Source organism: Nannospalax galili, unplaced genomic scaffold, assembly GCF_000622305.1.
Source record: "Nannospalax galili isolate Female #2095 unplaced genomic scaffold, S.galili_v1.0 scaffold1871, whole genome shotgun sequence".
Lineage (NCBI taxonomy): Eukaryota > Metazoa > Chordata > Mammalia > Rodentia > Spalacidae > Nannospalax > Nannospalax galili.
Window position 1 is genome coordinate 69650 of NW_008330293.1, and position 16316 is coordinate 85965.

The 16316-nt window shown below is 47.3% G+C and overlaps 1 protein-coding gene across 5 annotated transcripts in view; it reads left to right on the top strand.

Moving 5' to 3' along the window:
- Tacc1 (transforming acidic coiled-coil containing protein 1) overlaps positions 1-16316 on the top strand; it is a 92187-nt gene that overhangs the window by 37087 nt on the left and 38784 nt on the right. For 2 of the 5 annotated variants that reach the window (XM_017800713.2, XM_017800714.2), the window contains exon 1: positions 3706-4017. In XM_017800713.2, the coding sequence (XP_017656202.1) occupies positions 3857-4017 (161 nt within the window). In that variant the 5' untranslated portion in view covers positions 3706-3856. Of the gene's footprint in view, positions 1-3621; positions 4018-5122; positions 5239-16316 lie in introns of those variants that run through there. The other 3 variants (XM_008843295.3, XM_017800710.2, XM_029568542.1) reach the window with 3 other exon arrangements.

Here is a 16316-nt window from a genome sequence, read left to right on the forward strand (position 1 = left end):
TGTCCACTGTGTGCTGGGACTATTTACAGCTCTGCTACTCACTGAACAAGTGGACTGACAAAACGAAATGAACACAAATTCCAATCTTGCTTCTAACTTTGAGAGATGCTAGCTATCCTTGCAAAGAAAATAAAGTTTCCTGGGTCTTCCAGTCTTGAGTTCTTCCATCTAAGCCTCCAAGTTGTTGCCAGAAGGATCTATGATCTTTCTAAATGAAGTCATTACTTCTTTGCTTCAAAGTGTGAATACTCTTTGCCTGTTCAGGCTCCATGAGCCAAGAAGGTGGACACGTGACTTTGGTTGGCCCTGCAACTCCATCAGAGTTAAATAGTTAATACAGGGAAGAACATTTATGATATTGGAAGATTGCCTATAAGATACAAGATTAGGTATTGCATGAAAGATGGTTAGATGGTGGCACTGGGCAGCAGGAATTGCCAGAGCTTCCCAGGCTTATTCACTCCCTTTGACGAGCTGGGTAGGCACTTGTGCCCGCTCCCCTTACTCCAGGAGCAAGTTCTAACTTGTAGCAGGTGTATATATGTAGGGGAGTCAGCAGGGAGGTCCCACCTTGCCTGCCCCTCTCCTCCCACCCCATTCCCCCTGGCATTCTCACAGTGGCTCTGCTACTAAACAGTGGTTTGCCTCATGAAAGCAAGGTCTGTCATGACTCTGTAAACAAGGAAGACTTCATTTAAGAAGGCATTACTGTACTGAAATTTTGAAGAAATGGGAAAAGGTGTGGTTCAACTCCAAATACAAAGAGCAGCGGGTATTTATAGCCAGAGATCTGCGTTGGAGGTCAGCAGATGAAAAATTACTAAGAGGAAGCTCCAGGTGTATAGGATGCTTCTGGATAAACCCACTTGACAAGATTCTTATTGAAGGCAGGTCAGTGTTAAGAGAATGAGGGTGGAGAGTCTCACGAAACTGAACCTGCAAGATTCTTGATTCTAGGAGAACAAAGACTAAAGTTTTAAGTTGGGCTATAATGAGGCTTAGTGGTGCCTAAGAAGAGTTAGGGCAAGAAACGTCTTTGGCAGTCAGAATTTGCTTGTTCATGTAGTTTATTTAATCTTTATCAAGAGACCCCTCTGTAGCATGGGTTAGCTGCAGACTGCATGCTTAGCCTGGCCACATTTGTGGGATGCTTCAAAGGAGTTATTTTTGTTTGGTGGGAACTGAACCCAGAGCCTCATGCATACTAAGCACTTGCTCCACCACAAAGCTACATCTCCAGCCCCAGGGAATCATGGTTTAGATCTCCCTGGGGTATTGATCCACAGTTTCTGGGAAAGATAAGCAGCTAAGGAGAAGAGTAAGAAGGGGCCCTTTCTTAGTTTAAGGTCATTTACAAGATTAAGAGGCATCACTTGGCTACTTGGGTATATATTCACCGATATTCTGCTCAGGGAAACAGAGGACAGCAACAACATTATGGTTTAGCTTTTCCAGAATTACAGGAAAACAGATAATCAGCCTTGTTCTACTCCTGAAAAGTAAATCAGTGCAGGCTACGGAGTGAGTTACTTATGGCTCTTCACTCTAAGTCCAAGACTTGAGGAAAACTGACCTTTCCGCACTTGGCATCTGCTTCTCTCATTTCAGAATGCTGCTGCACAAGGCAGGTCTTCTCACACTGGGCCATTTCCAGACCTGCTTGTGTTCTTTGCCCATTTGAGACCTGGTTTCCCCAGGAGCCTGGCTTTAAGAATTGATGTCACCCTAGCCAAACTTGCAAAGACAAATGGAAATTAGTATGTTCATTTTTCATGATTTATTGACCATCTATTGAGTGTGTGGTCTTGCATCATAATTATATTATCTCTGATCTTTGGAATCTTGTGGTCCAAATGTAGGATGGGTATGTGCAAAGACATACTGTGCTGAGTGTAGCATGACTTCACATCCTGAGATGGCCTGAATGGAGGGCCACAGTAGCAAGCTCTGTGAAGGTTCAGGTATAAAAAGGGGTGGACAGTAGAGCGAGACCAGTCTCCTTTCCAATAGTAATCCCTTGAGCTGAGTGATGAGAAAAGTTTGGGAGAACTTGGGGTGTGAGTAGAAAAGGCATATTCCAGGAATGTATACAGCTCTGCACAGATTCTTCTGGAAGCAAGAGCAGTTATTTGTTTTAAGTTCTATTTGCCAAGTTTCCTCTTTGACATTCCTCAAAGACACTCAATAAACATGCAGCTCTCCAGAAACCTCTGCACCTCACTCCTCTATCCCTTGCTTGGGGCTCAGAATGGAGCTTCGAATCGTGGGCATGCTCCCTCTGAGGTACACCCCCAGCCTGGAGTTGTGTTTTTTATGCTCTCCTGGGTGATTCTTGGGCATGTTAAAAGTTAGATCCAGTTCTCTGCTGACAGTGGCTAGGAGTAGTAAAGGGTCAGGGAGGCAGGATCAGCCAGGCAGGGATGAGCCAGGGGAGAAAGGCCCCAGGGGAGCATCTGAAAAAAAGTAGATCTAAGAAAAATGGGGAGTGTGGGAACCTTGTAAGTCCATGACCAGAATGGAAAGAAAGTAAAAGATTCTAGAACTTTCCGAAGAAACATGATCAGAACCAGATAGTGGTTTATAAAGAGCACTGTCATTTTCGGGCAACAAAATACTCGTCAAATCCAAGAACCCAAGGGGCTTTAATCTGAAGATTTGCTTGGTGAGCATAAATTCAAGATAACAACATCTGGCTAGTACTGGCATTCCTTGTGGGCTAGATGTAAAACAAAATGATCTCCCCCTCAAGTCTTAGGAACTCATGACAGTTGTACTTATCTCTGGCAAGAAGCTGGAATGAATTCTATAGCATCCTTCTGCCTTTCATTAGAGTAGGATACCTGTCCGTCTTTGTTGTCCAGTGTGTACGACATTCATGATTCATCAGCAGTATACATGATGCCAACTTCTTTCAAGGAAGATGATCAGTGTCTTGCAAGTTTCAGCGTGTGACCTTGTCTCCAAATTTTGGAGCTCTTTCTGTGGGAATTGCAGCTACATCACAGATTCTCTACAACTCCGAGAAATGACATAGTACCAGAAACACCGAGATCCTTAAAGCCTGGCGTTGGAAGCACCTGATTCCCTCGGACCGGGCGCACGAGTGCAGTCCTTGCACGGAGTCCCTCAAAGGAAGATGAAGGGGGAGAAAAAAAAGATAACGATATTTTATTCTGAAGGCTGCCGTCATGTCATTCTGGCTTTGTACGGAGGCGGCAAACCAGAAATCAAAGACCTAGAAATTATGTAAAGAAAGCCTTAAAACAAAGAACGGGAAGCAGGCAGACTGTATCCTGTGTGTGTGTCTTAAAGCCCAGCTCGGCTGCGGGCCTTCCCCTTCTGGAGTCAGGGGCTGGGGCCAGGCTTCCGGCGTCCACACCGTCAGGGTTCGGAAGGGCGCAGTAGCCTTTAGGCTTCGGTTTTTATTTTATTTTAAATTAGGGGACAACGTCACGCACGCCCTGACATCCGAGTGGCCAGATGAACACCTAAAAGGAAAAAAGCGCGGCTTGGGAAACGGAAGTAGCCGGCGGGGCTCCAGGGGCCGGGCGCTGGCGCCGGTAGTTGAATCCGAGAGGCGGTTCCAGGGGCGGAGCCGCCAGCGCGAGCAAACCCGAGCGGAGCCGAGCGGAGCCGAGCTGAGCGGCGCCACAGCAGCGGGGGCGGGGGACGCGGGAGCGCGCTCAGCGGCGGGGACGGGCGGCGCTGCGGCCGTGGGAGGAAACGCTGCGCCCGGCCGGACGGCACTCGTGGAGGCTCATCCGCGGCTCGGGGGACACGACCCGGCGCCCGTCACGGCCCTTCCATTTTGAAAGGAAGAGGCGGCCGGTCGCTCCTGAGGGGCGGCTCCGCGCTCATGGCGTTCAGCCCCTGGCAGATCCTGTCCCCCGTGCAGTGGGCCAAGTGGACGTGGTCCGCGGTGCGCGGCGCGGGCGCGGGCGACGGCGAGGCCGCCGGGCCGGAGGGCGACCCCGAGGAGGAGGACTCGCCCACCGAGACCAGGTCCCTGGGATTCAGGCAAGTACCCGCCTCCCAGCCGTGCGGACCGCGGCCGGTCCATCCGCACCGCGGCCGGTCCATCCGCGCCCCAACCGCAGTGTGCGAACGAGCGGCCCCCGAGCCCGTCCGCGCCGCCCTGCGGGTGCCGGTCGCCGTGCGCTGTCGTACGCCCTTGGCTGCGAGTCCGCATTCTGCGCATCCACGAGCCTGAGTCCCAGGGCCTGATCCCTGGGCCTGGTCTGCCCATCCCTGTACCTGGGTCCCAGTGCCTGGGTCTGCGCATCCGTGTCTGGGTCCCGGTACCTGGGTCTGCGCACCCTTGTGTCTGGGTCCCAGTGCCTGGGTCTGCACGTCCCTGTACATGGATCCCTGTGCCGAGGTCCCTGTGTCTGGGTCCCTGTGTCTGGGTCTGCGCATCCCTGTGTCTGAATCCCTATACCTGGATCCCTGTGCCGGGTCTCTGTGCCTGGGTTCCTGTGCCTCTCTGCGCTGCCGTCCCCGCGGGTCGCCCGGGCACAGCCCCGCGGGTCGCGTCCGTTACCCCCTGCTGGCATTTGTACCTTCCTGGAGGGGAGGACAGCGTCCCCTTGGCCCCACAGGGCCCCAACATGTAGCAGAGACGTTCGCGTGACGCCAGGCTGGCAGCTGCTAGGAAATGGTAGGCCCTGCCGAGCTGTCACGCGAGTGATTGCAGAGGGCAGGTGACAGCATTTTCAGCCTCCCACCGGGTGGCTTTAAGGCAGGTAGAAGTCCACCAAAAAAAAAGGCCTGGCTAGAACTGGCTTAGTCTGCGGGTGGGGCAGTAGTCATACCTCTTAAGCATCTGGAAAGGTTTTTCGAGAAAAGGTTGCAAAGGGATCCCCCCCCCCCCCGCCCGGGTGTGAAAGGCAGAGGTGACCTGAAAAATAAATGGAGAAAATCTCCACAGGACGGTACAGGGAGACTGAGAAACCCAAGAGGGCATCCCTAACCAACTGCAGCAGCCTCCCGCAGGCCAGGCTATATAATGATCGATTTGTAAAGTTAGACCAAAGTGCTGGACCTGCACCTTGTGCAAAGTACATTTTAAAGGGTGTCAGAAGTACCGTTGAATGTGGTAATGCCTCGTTTTTCCCCTTGGCAGCTCGGATTCTGAAGGTAATTTTGAGACCCCAGAAGCTGAAACTCCAGTTAGATCGCCTCTCAAGGAATCTTGTGACTCATCACTAGGATTGGCAGAACCCGGGGCCAAAACCCAAGGTAAACAGAAAACGTTAATTTTCTGTCTCTTTGGTTTTAACTTTTTAAAAAATGTACATTAAAAAAGGGAGAATGTCAATTTAGGGTAACTTGAAACATGTCAGATTGTCTCCTGGTTCCAAACAAGCTATTTTAAACCTCTTGGTGAATTTGGAAGGCACTCTGCTTTGTTTTGTAAAACAAAACATTTCGATCATTTGATGATCCAAGCTTTCTTTAGTCCCTGAATAGAGTTTGTGCATTTGAAGTATGAAGTTATCGTTATCAAACATTCCTGTTGGAATTCCTTCCCAGCCCTTAAAGAGCAAAAATATGTGTAGTAATGATTAGTTGGGTTATGTTTAGATTTGACTTCACAGATTCCTTAGACTAGTTGTTTTCTACCAGGGTGTGGCTAGACACAAAAATTATAGGTAACATAGTGGGTTTTTGGTTAGGAATCTTAAGGAGTTTCAAAATTGCTGCCTTTCCCCTTTCCACGCAAGGCTGGTGGTGAGCCTTTCAGTCTTAAGAAAATCTAGTATACATGTTCCCTTCTATCCCCTCAGAGCCTAACCTTGTGCCCCTTCTTTAGTTCTAGAAGCATCTGCTGACCCACTTAATTAATAGAAAACTTTTTTTGTTGCACATGGTTTTTTTTTTTGAGCCAGAGTTTCAGACTCCTCCCACTGGCCTTGAACCCACAGTGTAGCTGATGGCCTTGAACTTCTGGCCCTACCACCTCCACCGTCTGAGCGTTAGAATGATAGGCCTACACCGCCATGCCTGGTTTATTGTCACACAGTTTTGAGTAGAAATTCCTTGGTTCCTTCAATAAACAGAGGCCTGGTGGTGGAGGGCATGCTGATGCAGCAGTGATGTCCCAGTCTTACTGAGGAACATTTGGGAGGGAGGTAAACCTTTTAAGGGTTAAGGGAAAAATCTGTGTCAGTTTATGGTGAGTACTTTGGAGAACAAGGAAGCAGGGACAGGGAATGTGGATGTGAGCTTGGTAATGCCTGCAGGTAGTTAAGGGAAGGTGGTACAGCCATCCCTTGAGCATATGAAAGGGGGGTACTGAGCAAGCAAGATTTTTACACAGCAGTCTGACGTGCATCTGCTTCTCAAGTACTGAGATTAAAGGTGTGTGCCATCATGTGCTGTACTTTTTTTTTCCGTCTTTTTGAGGCAGGGTCTGCCTGTAGCCCCAGCTGGCCTGGAACAATATCTTAACACCATCCCTACACTGGTAGACAGAAACCAGGTTTCTGTTACCTGATTTTGGAATTGATTGTTTTCCTTGGCCCACAGTTCATGTATCTTTTTGCTGAGTTCCACCTCAGCTTGTGGGAAGGTAGGCCATTCTATTTTGCAGAAGAGCTAGAGTTATTGGGAAATGACGTCAGCTCTTTTCAGTTTGTTTTTCCTTGAAATTGAGATGTCTATGCTGTGTCTGCCCTGCTGAGAATCAGGCAATGTCTTCTTTAGCCTACCTCGGGTTGCACTTTGCCACTAGTCTAAGACTACTTGGAAACAGATTTCTATTCTGGAGAACTGTATGTGTTCAGAATTGTGTGTTAGTCTCTGTGACAAAGACTCCACTTTTCCCGTAGCTTCTTTTTCTTTTCTCAAGATTGACAGATCAAAAGGGAGATTTAGAAGCTTGAAAGAACTATTTTTGTGGCCTTCGCATCAAATTTAAATAAAGCCCATAAGACACATGTTAAGTAGCTGTCTGAAAGCCTTTTAGAATTACCCTGGGCTTGGACAGCCCTTCCTCATCACTGTCAGCTGCTGGACTGATTCATGTGCCAGACCCTTGGCTAAGTGAATCGAGGCCTAGATGGCCCAGACCCCAAAGCCACAGAGACTCGATTGTTTGGTCCTTCTTGTTTCAGTGACATCCATACTCTCTTTCATTCTGTGTAAATGTTTTCTTCTTAGAATCTTGATTCCTGTGTCAGGAAGGTTCTACAGGGTAGTTCATGCTACAGACTGTGACTGTAGGGAAGGAGAGTCATGGTTTATAGACTGGGAAGCAGTCTTACAGATGATGAAATCCTTCAAGTGAAGGTCTTTAGGCAGAAGTCTGAGCATTCATCAGCCTGGTAGTGTTTGGCCCTTTAGGGCTTGTTCTGCACAGCATCTGGAGCTAGTGCAGTCTGGATTGCATTGTGACACATACACAACAAATATGAAAATACAACTTAGCCAGAGATGATTCTGTTAAACAAAAACTTTGAAGAGTCATTTCATGTTGAAGTCTAATTTCTGGGATTAGATGGTTCCTCAAATAGCTGAATTTTTGTTCTCCATAGTCTTTGAATTTCTGTGGCTCTAAGACATGGTTGGACAGCAGGTACAGATGTGTGAGACTGTCCTCTACAGACTTCAGTGCTCGTAGGTTGGTTCGCTGTGGCCCTCACATGTTGGGCCGTGTCCTTGTTCCTTTGTCTAACTAATTCTTCCAACTTAGAGGAAATGATTCTTTTTATTGGCACTGTCCTAAGAACTTAAGTGAATTCTGTAATAACACTTCTTATGACAGTTATGTGCTAGAAATTAAACATTAGGTTGTGATTTTTTTTTTAAGCCACAGCAAAAGAAGTTGGTTTCTGAATATGTAATAAAATAAAACTAGCCAAAGATATTTCTTGAAGAATCCAGACTGGTGGCTGTAAAGTTTGAGCTGTTAGGTTCTGTGTTTAGTTCTTATCTGCTTTTCCCAGTAAAGGACATTTAAGCAGCTTAAAAAATATTACTGTGTGTATGTGTGTACTTGCATGATGTGGTGTGTGGGCATATGTGCTACAGTGCTTTATGTAGGTTTTCTGGGGACTGAACTTGGGTTGCCAGGAATGCGGGGCAAGACCTTCACCTGCCTGCTGAGCCTGCCTTGTCGGCCCTTAAGCTGCTTTTGTCATTATGTTGTCTCTTTCCTGGGAAATGTATTGGTGAAGAAGCATCCTTTATGAAAGAACTTAGGAGGAGGTAAAATCCTCCTCCTCCTCCTCCTCCTCCTCCTCCTCCCCCTCCTCCCTCTCCCCTCTTCCCCCTCCCCCCTCCCTTCTCTTCCTCTCTGCTCATGAGATTAGGGGCTGTAGGTTTGTTAGTTTTTAGAAACTGCAGTGGTCTGTCAGTTGACCCACCCGCCCTGTGCTTTATGGACTACAGAGTGCTACCTTTCTTTGAAAAAGAGAATGTTAATGAGTGGAGAAGGTCCACGTTATCCTTTAATAGCTAGTTAAACCTACCATTTTGGTGTGTTAGATACTTAGGCATTTCTAAGACATATTGTAGCATTCTGGGATAGAAAGAAGTGGAGTCTGCCGTAGACATTTGTTCTTGGAGGTCCTGTGGGGAAGCCAAAATTCTTTGTTGACAGGATTTTGGTAATCTAGATCAGAAACTACAAACTATGCCCAAGGCCAGATCAGGTGAGCCACTTTGGTTTTTGTTTTGTTTTGTTTTGATATGGCCCTCTGGGGGTGAAAAGGACTTTAAATTTTTTAAATAGTTGAAAAAAAATTTTGTAGTATGCAGAAATTACATGAAATTCACATTTTGGGATCCATAAATGAAGCTGCTTGGGAATACTGCCATTCATTTGGCCCCCTCCTTCCACCCCGCCCTTAGGACAAAATGGGGTATAATTTCTTCAAATTACAGTTTGGGGAACTGAAGAGTTTATTGGACTTCATACAGAGCAGTGGGTGAGGGGGTGAGTTACAGAAGTGTGGGCTCCCCTCTCCTTTGAGGCGATGACCCTGTGACCTCCCAAGATGGTGAAAGCCACCCCCTCTCTCTGGCTTCCCCATGTACCACTCAGGCCAGCTGGTTGGGTGGGAAGCATGACTGCCTCTCTCTGCCCCTCTCCTCCATGGAAAGTTCGTTTGTGATGATCAGGGCAAGTGGGTGAACCCCCAGGTTAGGAGGGAGCCATCCGTCTACTGCTTGCCAGTCAGGCTTGGCCAGGCGGAGGACAGGTCCATACAACAACTCCCTTTACCTGAGCATCAGTAAAGTAGTGTAACTTTGATAATTTCTGGTAGCACAGGCATTTTCTGTGTGGAGTCGGGGGAGGAGGTGGGAGATAGGGGTCTTTCTAAAATGACAGTGCCACCATTTAATGCCCCCTTAAAAATGGAAGTGGTTTAAAACCACTTAGAGTAGCTCTAGCAATGCCCCAAGACGGGGTGAGTGGTATATAAAGTTTAAACCTGGCATCATGGCACACAGCTGGAGCTACAGTACAGCAGGCAGAGCCTCTTTTCTGATCAGGAGTTCAAGGTCCTCTCTGGTTACATAGTGAGTTTAAGACCGCTCTGGGCTACATGAGACCCTGTCTCAAAACAAAACAAGAAGTAGTCATTCTGTGAGCAGTGCTTGTTTCTAAGTGCTTGTTTGTGGGGTATGACTGCTTTGTCATCATCTCCTAAACTCATAGTGGTGAGAGTTCATGGCTTATCCACCAAAACCATCCACCTCTGTGGAGCTTTGATAACCAAGGTTAAGTTTGCCTGCTGACTATAAAAGTTGTCTGTAGAAAGGCCTTGCTGCTTTTAGTTCAAGGTCTCGGCCTCATCCTTGCATGTGCTGACCTAGTTTTTATGAGGTCACCAAATCCATAATTAGATTCTTAGGGTTTAGACTGATGTTGGTCAGACTTATAAAGGTGTAATTATAATATGGAGTCTTATAATTCACGAGTGAAAATGTGCCTTGGATGTTTCTGTTGGACAGATACAAATGCTCTCCTGACAATCTAAGCCTCTATCTTTCCTTCCTTTTCTCCTCCCTCTCTCCCTGCAGTGCTGGTATCAGGCACAGGGCCACACATGTGCTAGGCAAGCGCTCTCCCACTGAGCTGCATTTTTAGCCTCCAAGTCCTCCTTCCCCTCTTTATTCTTTTGTTTTTGAGACACTGTTGTGTCCCAGCCTGGCCTCCCCTCCTGGCCTTTCTCTGGAGTACTGCAGTTAGAGGTTCACACCACAGGAACTACTCTGGTAGCCTCCTTTCTGTATCAGTGCTGGGAAACAAGTGATGGTCTCCAGCATTTCCAGGATAAGATTCTCATCCAAAGTAGAACATCACAAAGGTGCTAATAGGACACGGTTGCTTTCTGTTTCACTAGAAATAGAGAAATCAGGGCCCAGGCCTTTATTGCTAGTAGTGTACCTGGGTCTTGAATTCTGCTTTTAAGAGGAAAATCTGGGCCATTGGGATGACTCAGTGGGTAAAACTCGATGATCTGACTTCAAATCCTGGAACCCATATGGTGGAAGGACAGAATTTACTCCTGCAAATTGGCCTCTGAACTTCACATGAGTGTACATCACACACACTCAGCACACATCACCCCCACCCCCAAGTAAATAAATGTAAGATTTTTTTTATTGTTTTTTTGAGACACGGCCTCCCTGTAAACTCACTATGTAGACCAGGCTGGCCTCGAACTCACAGAGATCCGCCTGCCTCTGCCTCCCAAGTGCTGGGATTAAAGGCGTGTGCCACAGTCTAAAGCGCAGTGTAGATACAGACCAGCGGTGCATTTGCTTTGGGAATGTTTTGCTGCCTTAATGCTTAGCTTCAGCTCTTTAGTGAGGACTGCATTGAAGGGACCAGTTCTTTCTCTCCCTGAGCCATACTTGGGTGAGGAGAGCAGGGGTGTAGAGGTGTGTGCCGCTCTGGGATGCCACACCTGTTTCTAGGTGGAAAGAGGAAGGTGGTTGTGTTTTTATTTTTCTTGTAGTACCGGGCATTGCCCCAGGATCTCACCTGCAGTGTACAAGTGCTTTTCTCTGAGTCATCATATTCCCAGCCCTTGTATGGTGGTCCGTTGCTGCATAACAGATTACTTCAGACTAGCTTAAGGGGCTGGAGAGATGGCTCAACAGTTAAGAGCACTGACTGCTCTTGCAGAGGACCCATGTTTGGTTCCCAGCACCTACATGACAGCTAACAACTGTCCTTAACTCCAGTTCTAGGGGACCAGATGCCCTCTTCTGGCCTCCACTGGCATTGCAAACACGTGGTGTATTTACACACATGCAAGTAAAACACTCATACACAAAATAAAATAAATTAAAAAAATTAGAAAAGCAATTTAGCTTAGAACAAGCATTTATCTAAAATAATTTTTGTAGTGTGGAATTTGGGAGAAACTTAGCTGGGCAGCCTGTCTCAGGTCACTTTGTAGAATGTAGTCAGAATTTTGGCTAGGACTGTAATCATTTGAAGACTTGACCAAGGCTAGAGGACTTTCGCTGTAGCCCCAGCTGGTCTAGAACTAGCTATGTAGAGCAGGCCGGTCTCACTCTCACAGAGCTCTACCTGCCTCTGCCTTCCAAGTGCTGGGATCAAAGGCCTGTGCCTCCACGCCTGGCAAGGTTAGAGCTCTTTCACTCTGGCTCACTCACTCACTTGTCTTTCCAGTTAGTACTAGCTGATGGGACAGAGCTCGGGTGTTCATGTGGAGCCCTCCTCAGCACTGTTCTGGTGTCCTCACAGCACGATAGCTGGCCTTGTCTCCCTGCAGGCTGAGTGATCTAGCAAGGAAATTAGAAGCTGCAGAAGTCACCCTGTTACTTCCACAGTGTCTTTGTGGTGACCTAGGTCAGTGCGGGGCGTGAGGCATGCTGCAAGCTATTTGGGAGCTAGTTGCCACAAGGCTCTTCTACTTCTTAAAAGTCGTGTCCCAAAGGCTATGATTTCCTAATTTGCAAGTGTTTCTCAGTGCTTCCTTTACGTGAGGCCTCTTGGGTGTCTCCTGCTGGCTGCATCAGCCTGTGCTGGGACAGGAGCACTGACAAAGCTCTCAGTGAAGCCTTCCTGCCCTAGAGGTGGCTCATGCACCTCTAGGGTGATCAGTGTCTGGAGGCCTCTCTTGTTAAACATTCCTTTCTCTTTATATCTAGCATCAGCTTCTCGGCTGTGTGGGTGGTTGCTCCTTTATGAGAGAGGCAGTTGGTACTTTGAATCCTCCAGTAATTCTTTCTGAAGAGATTGCACATTATGGCTGTTTGGCAGCTGTGTGAGAAGTTACAGTCTCAGCTCTGCAGAGGAGTCCCATCTGCCTGTGCATGCTCTTCCTGCCCTTGTTCTTCCTGCTGGAATTGTATGGCAGTGCAGCTTGTGCCGACGGCCTTCTGATTGCAGTCTGCGGTAGAGGATTTCTACTCTGCTTGAACTGTAGCCTCAAGCAGTTCCAGATGGTTCCAGAACTGATGGGACTGTATTGTCGGGAAGAGAAGACATGCTCACCATCTGGAGGTTTTGGCTTCCTTGCGGCAGACACTTCCTGGCTAACAGTCCGTTCCCCAACCCCTGTCCCTTACCCTATAGCATTGGCCTTCAGAGGATAGAGTGTAGGTCTTTTTCATATGGCTGATGTGCTGTGCTTGGGGTAGAGCCCGGGGACTCATGCGTGTCAAGTCCCTTATCACCGAACTACACCCCTGTTCTCTTGGCTGTCTCTTTCCAATGAGAACTTGTTCAGAAGTTCTGACAGGGAAGTGTAACTCTTCTATTCCCTTGATTGAAAACCCATCCTCAAGGGAAGGTTGTCCTCTCTGACCCAGCGTGCGGCTTTGGGAGGGACGCCCGCTTTAGCCAGCCAAATCAGCTGAACCAACCCTGGTGATCGGTGACAGGTGTTGTAGCTCACACCCTCTTTTTCCAGTGAAATAGCATGAAGGGCTGTTTTAGACATTTCCTATGCTTCAACCTCAGTTCAAGTGTTTTCATTTTATCAAGTGGGTTTACACACTGTTCTTTACCTATAAAGCCTTAGGCGTTGTATGTGTGCCTGCATGCTTGCATGCATGTGTGCGGTGTCTGTCTGTCTGTCTGTCTATGAACGTATATATTTTTTGATGGCCTCAAATTTGTGATCCTCCTTCCTTAGCCTCCTGAGTCCTAGGATTAGGTGAGTACCACCGTACCTGCTCAGTCTTAAATTTTTAGAGTGAGCTTCTCAGGGATTAAAAGTTATCTCAGAAGAACAGTGTGGCAGGTAGTGTCCTGTCTCAAAAACACATACCTAGCTAAGTGTGTCTGCTCTTAGCTCCTGAGTAATACTTTGGTGAGAAGGGGTTGGAGTAGTTAGCTCAGCCTCTTGGTTCTGTAGGTGGTAGTCTGCTTTGGTGGGGAGACATCCTAAAACGATGGGGACCCTAAGAAGATATTGACTCCTCACACCTTTCATGCTTCCCAGTAGCCTGGAACCCAAGGGTTGTCAGGACAGGTGTGAGCTACACATTCCACTTATTTGGGTTCTGCCTAGTGTGCCTGGAAAGACCTTCCTGAGCTTCAGCCCTGGGCAGCACCTTGTTCTCCTGCTCCATTTTAAGGCTGATGACTTGCCTCAGTAGTTGAGAGCACACTTAGATAAAATACATTTCAACTTTAGGGAAGTCAGGGGACTAGGAACTCAGAGACATGAAACTAAAAACAAAAACTAAAAACTAAGGCAAAAACCCATCCCTCAAACTTTGGACACTTGTGAAAATGCTAATATGTGCCTCATTAACAGTGTCCTCAGGTCAGACTACTTGAACAGAAAGGGGTGGTGCCTGCTAGAATCACACCAGTTTCCCTCTTGAAGCCATTGATTCAGTATGGGAGTGGAGGAGTGGGATGCAAGACCAGGGTAGTGTACGGCCTTTGAAGAGAAAAGAATGGGTCTCAAATGAAGAGCAGTGTTAGTCTTGAAATTGCTGTCAGTGTAGAGCCAGACTGTGTATGTGTATTCTTTGTGTAAAAATAACCAGGTAAGAAGGGAATCATTGTGTGTCAGGTATTTGCTGTACATTGGACACTGATTGAGCGTCAGCTGTGTTGGGGCCACTGGGTTCCTGGATGGGTGGGACAGAGGGGACTAGGGAATGAGAGGCCCTGTGGAGCCCAGGCTCAGAGGGAGCTAGTTGGTTCGGTTCCGAGACTCTTGGTCTTGATTTCCCAAGGATTTTTTTTTTACAGCCAAGTCTTTAACTTGAACCTAGGCTGACTCATAATCATACCAGCCCTCCTGCCCAGCCTTCAGAGTGTTGGGTCTGTAGTTGTCTGGCTTCCCAAGAAGTTTTAGCAGCAAAAGACAGGGAATGTGTGAGTGAGGACTCAGAAGTAAAGTTAAGGGACTGGAGAGATGGCTCAGCAGTTAAGAGCACTGACTGCTCTTGCAGAGGACCTGGGTTTGATTCCCAGCACCCACATGGTCGCTAACAACCATCTGTAACTCCAGTTCTGGAGGAATCTGACACTTTCTTCTGACCGCCATGGGCCTTGCACGACACGGGTGCACTTACACACATGCAGGCAAATACACTCGTGCACATAAAATAAAAATAATAAAATAATAAAAAAAATTTTTAAAAAAAGAAGTAAAGTTAAAAGTGAGAATGAAAGCACCTTTCCTTGTCCACCCACCTGGTATGTCTTATTCTTCCCCTGAGCGTCCATCTCTCTTGAGCCCACCCACCTGGTATGTCTTATTCTTCCACCTGAGCGTCCGTCTCTCTTGAACCCACCCACGTGGTATGCCTTATTCTTCCCTTGATCGTCCATCTCTCTTGAGCCCACCCACCTGGTATGTCTTATTCTTCCCCTGAGCGTCCGTCTCTCTTGAACCCACCCACGTGGTATGTCTTATTCTTCCCCTGAGCGTCCATCTCTCTTGAGCCCACCCCCACCTGGTATGTCGTCCATCTCTCTTGCCCCTTGTGCTTACACTCTGCTTACTCTATCTTTTGACAAACTGGGATTCTCAGAGATGCACACATCATGCTTCCCAGCGTGTCTTGCTTTCTTTGGGAACACTCCTTTAACTCTTGTGCTTAAAATTTATATTAAAATATCTTTATTAAACTCAAATGCTAGTTAAAGAATTAAGAACAACACCCAGGGGCTGGAGAGATGGCTCAGTCAGTGGTTAAGGGCACTGACTGTTTTTGCAGAAGACAAAGGTTTGAATCCCAGTTGTCTGTAATGCCAATTCCAGGGGATCCAGTGCCCTCTTCTGTCCTCCAACAGCACTGCATGACACAGATGCACATACATACATGCAGGCATAACACTAACATATAAAAATAAATAAATAAATAAATAAATAAGTAAATAAGTAAATAAATAAAAACAGCTTGGCGCACACCTTTAATCCCAGCACTTAGGAGGATCTCTGTGAGTTTAAGGCCAGCCTGGTCTACGTAGTGAGTTCCAGGACACCTGGGCTACAGGGAGACCCTGTCTCAAAAGACCAAATAAATAGATCGATAGATGATAGGTAGATAGGTAGGTAGGTAGGTAGACAGACAGACAGACAGACAGACAGATAGATGATGCATAAAAACCAACACCCAGAGCTGAGCATGGTGACCTATGACCTGTAATCCAAGGAGGATGATGAGTTAAGGCCAGGGTACAGTGTGTAGTGAGGCCCTGTTTCAGAAAGTCAAATAAAGCAAAAATTCAAAGACAGAATCCTTTGGGACTCATCAGTTGCCTTATTTCTAGGCTATTCCATATGCTTGGTTATTTCTGTTGTAGTTCTTAAGGAGCTGTCATTTTCTTCACTCGTCTGTAAATAGAACTTACCTAGCACATGGGGGCCTCCTCAAGAAGGCTTTGCAATTTGAAGGTGGTGGTGAGCTCCTTCACTTCGTCTCAGGTGTCTGTCCCTACATGTGACACACAAGAGACTACCTCGAGCATTTTCTGAAAAATGAATCTGGTACAATCCTCATCCTTCCCTGTAAATCTGAGCTTCCATTTGCTTTTGTTGATTGGTTTTATTGAGTTAGAGTTTATATACTAGATAGTTTATCCTTTTAAAAGTTATTTGCAATTATGGGACTGGGAGGATGGCCCAGTCAGTAAAGCAGGCGTGCCTTGCAGGCATGAGGACTGTGTCTGCCTACCAGAACCCACATGAGTACACCAGGTACAGTTGCATGCACTTACAGAGGGTGCACAGGGACAGAAGACCCCCAGCGCTTGCTGGCGAGTGTAGCTTACTTGATGAACAGTCAAGCGTGACCACCTGAGTTCAGTCCCTAGGGCCCACACAGTAAAAGGAGAGAACTGATTCCTTTAGGTTGTCCTC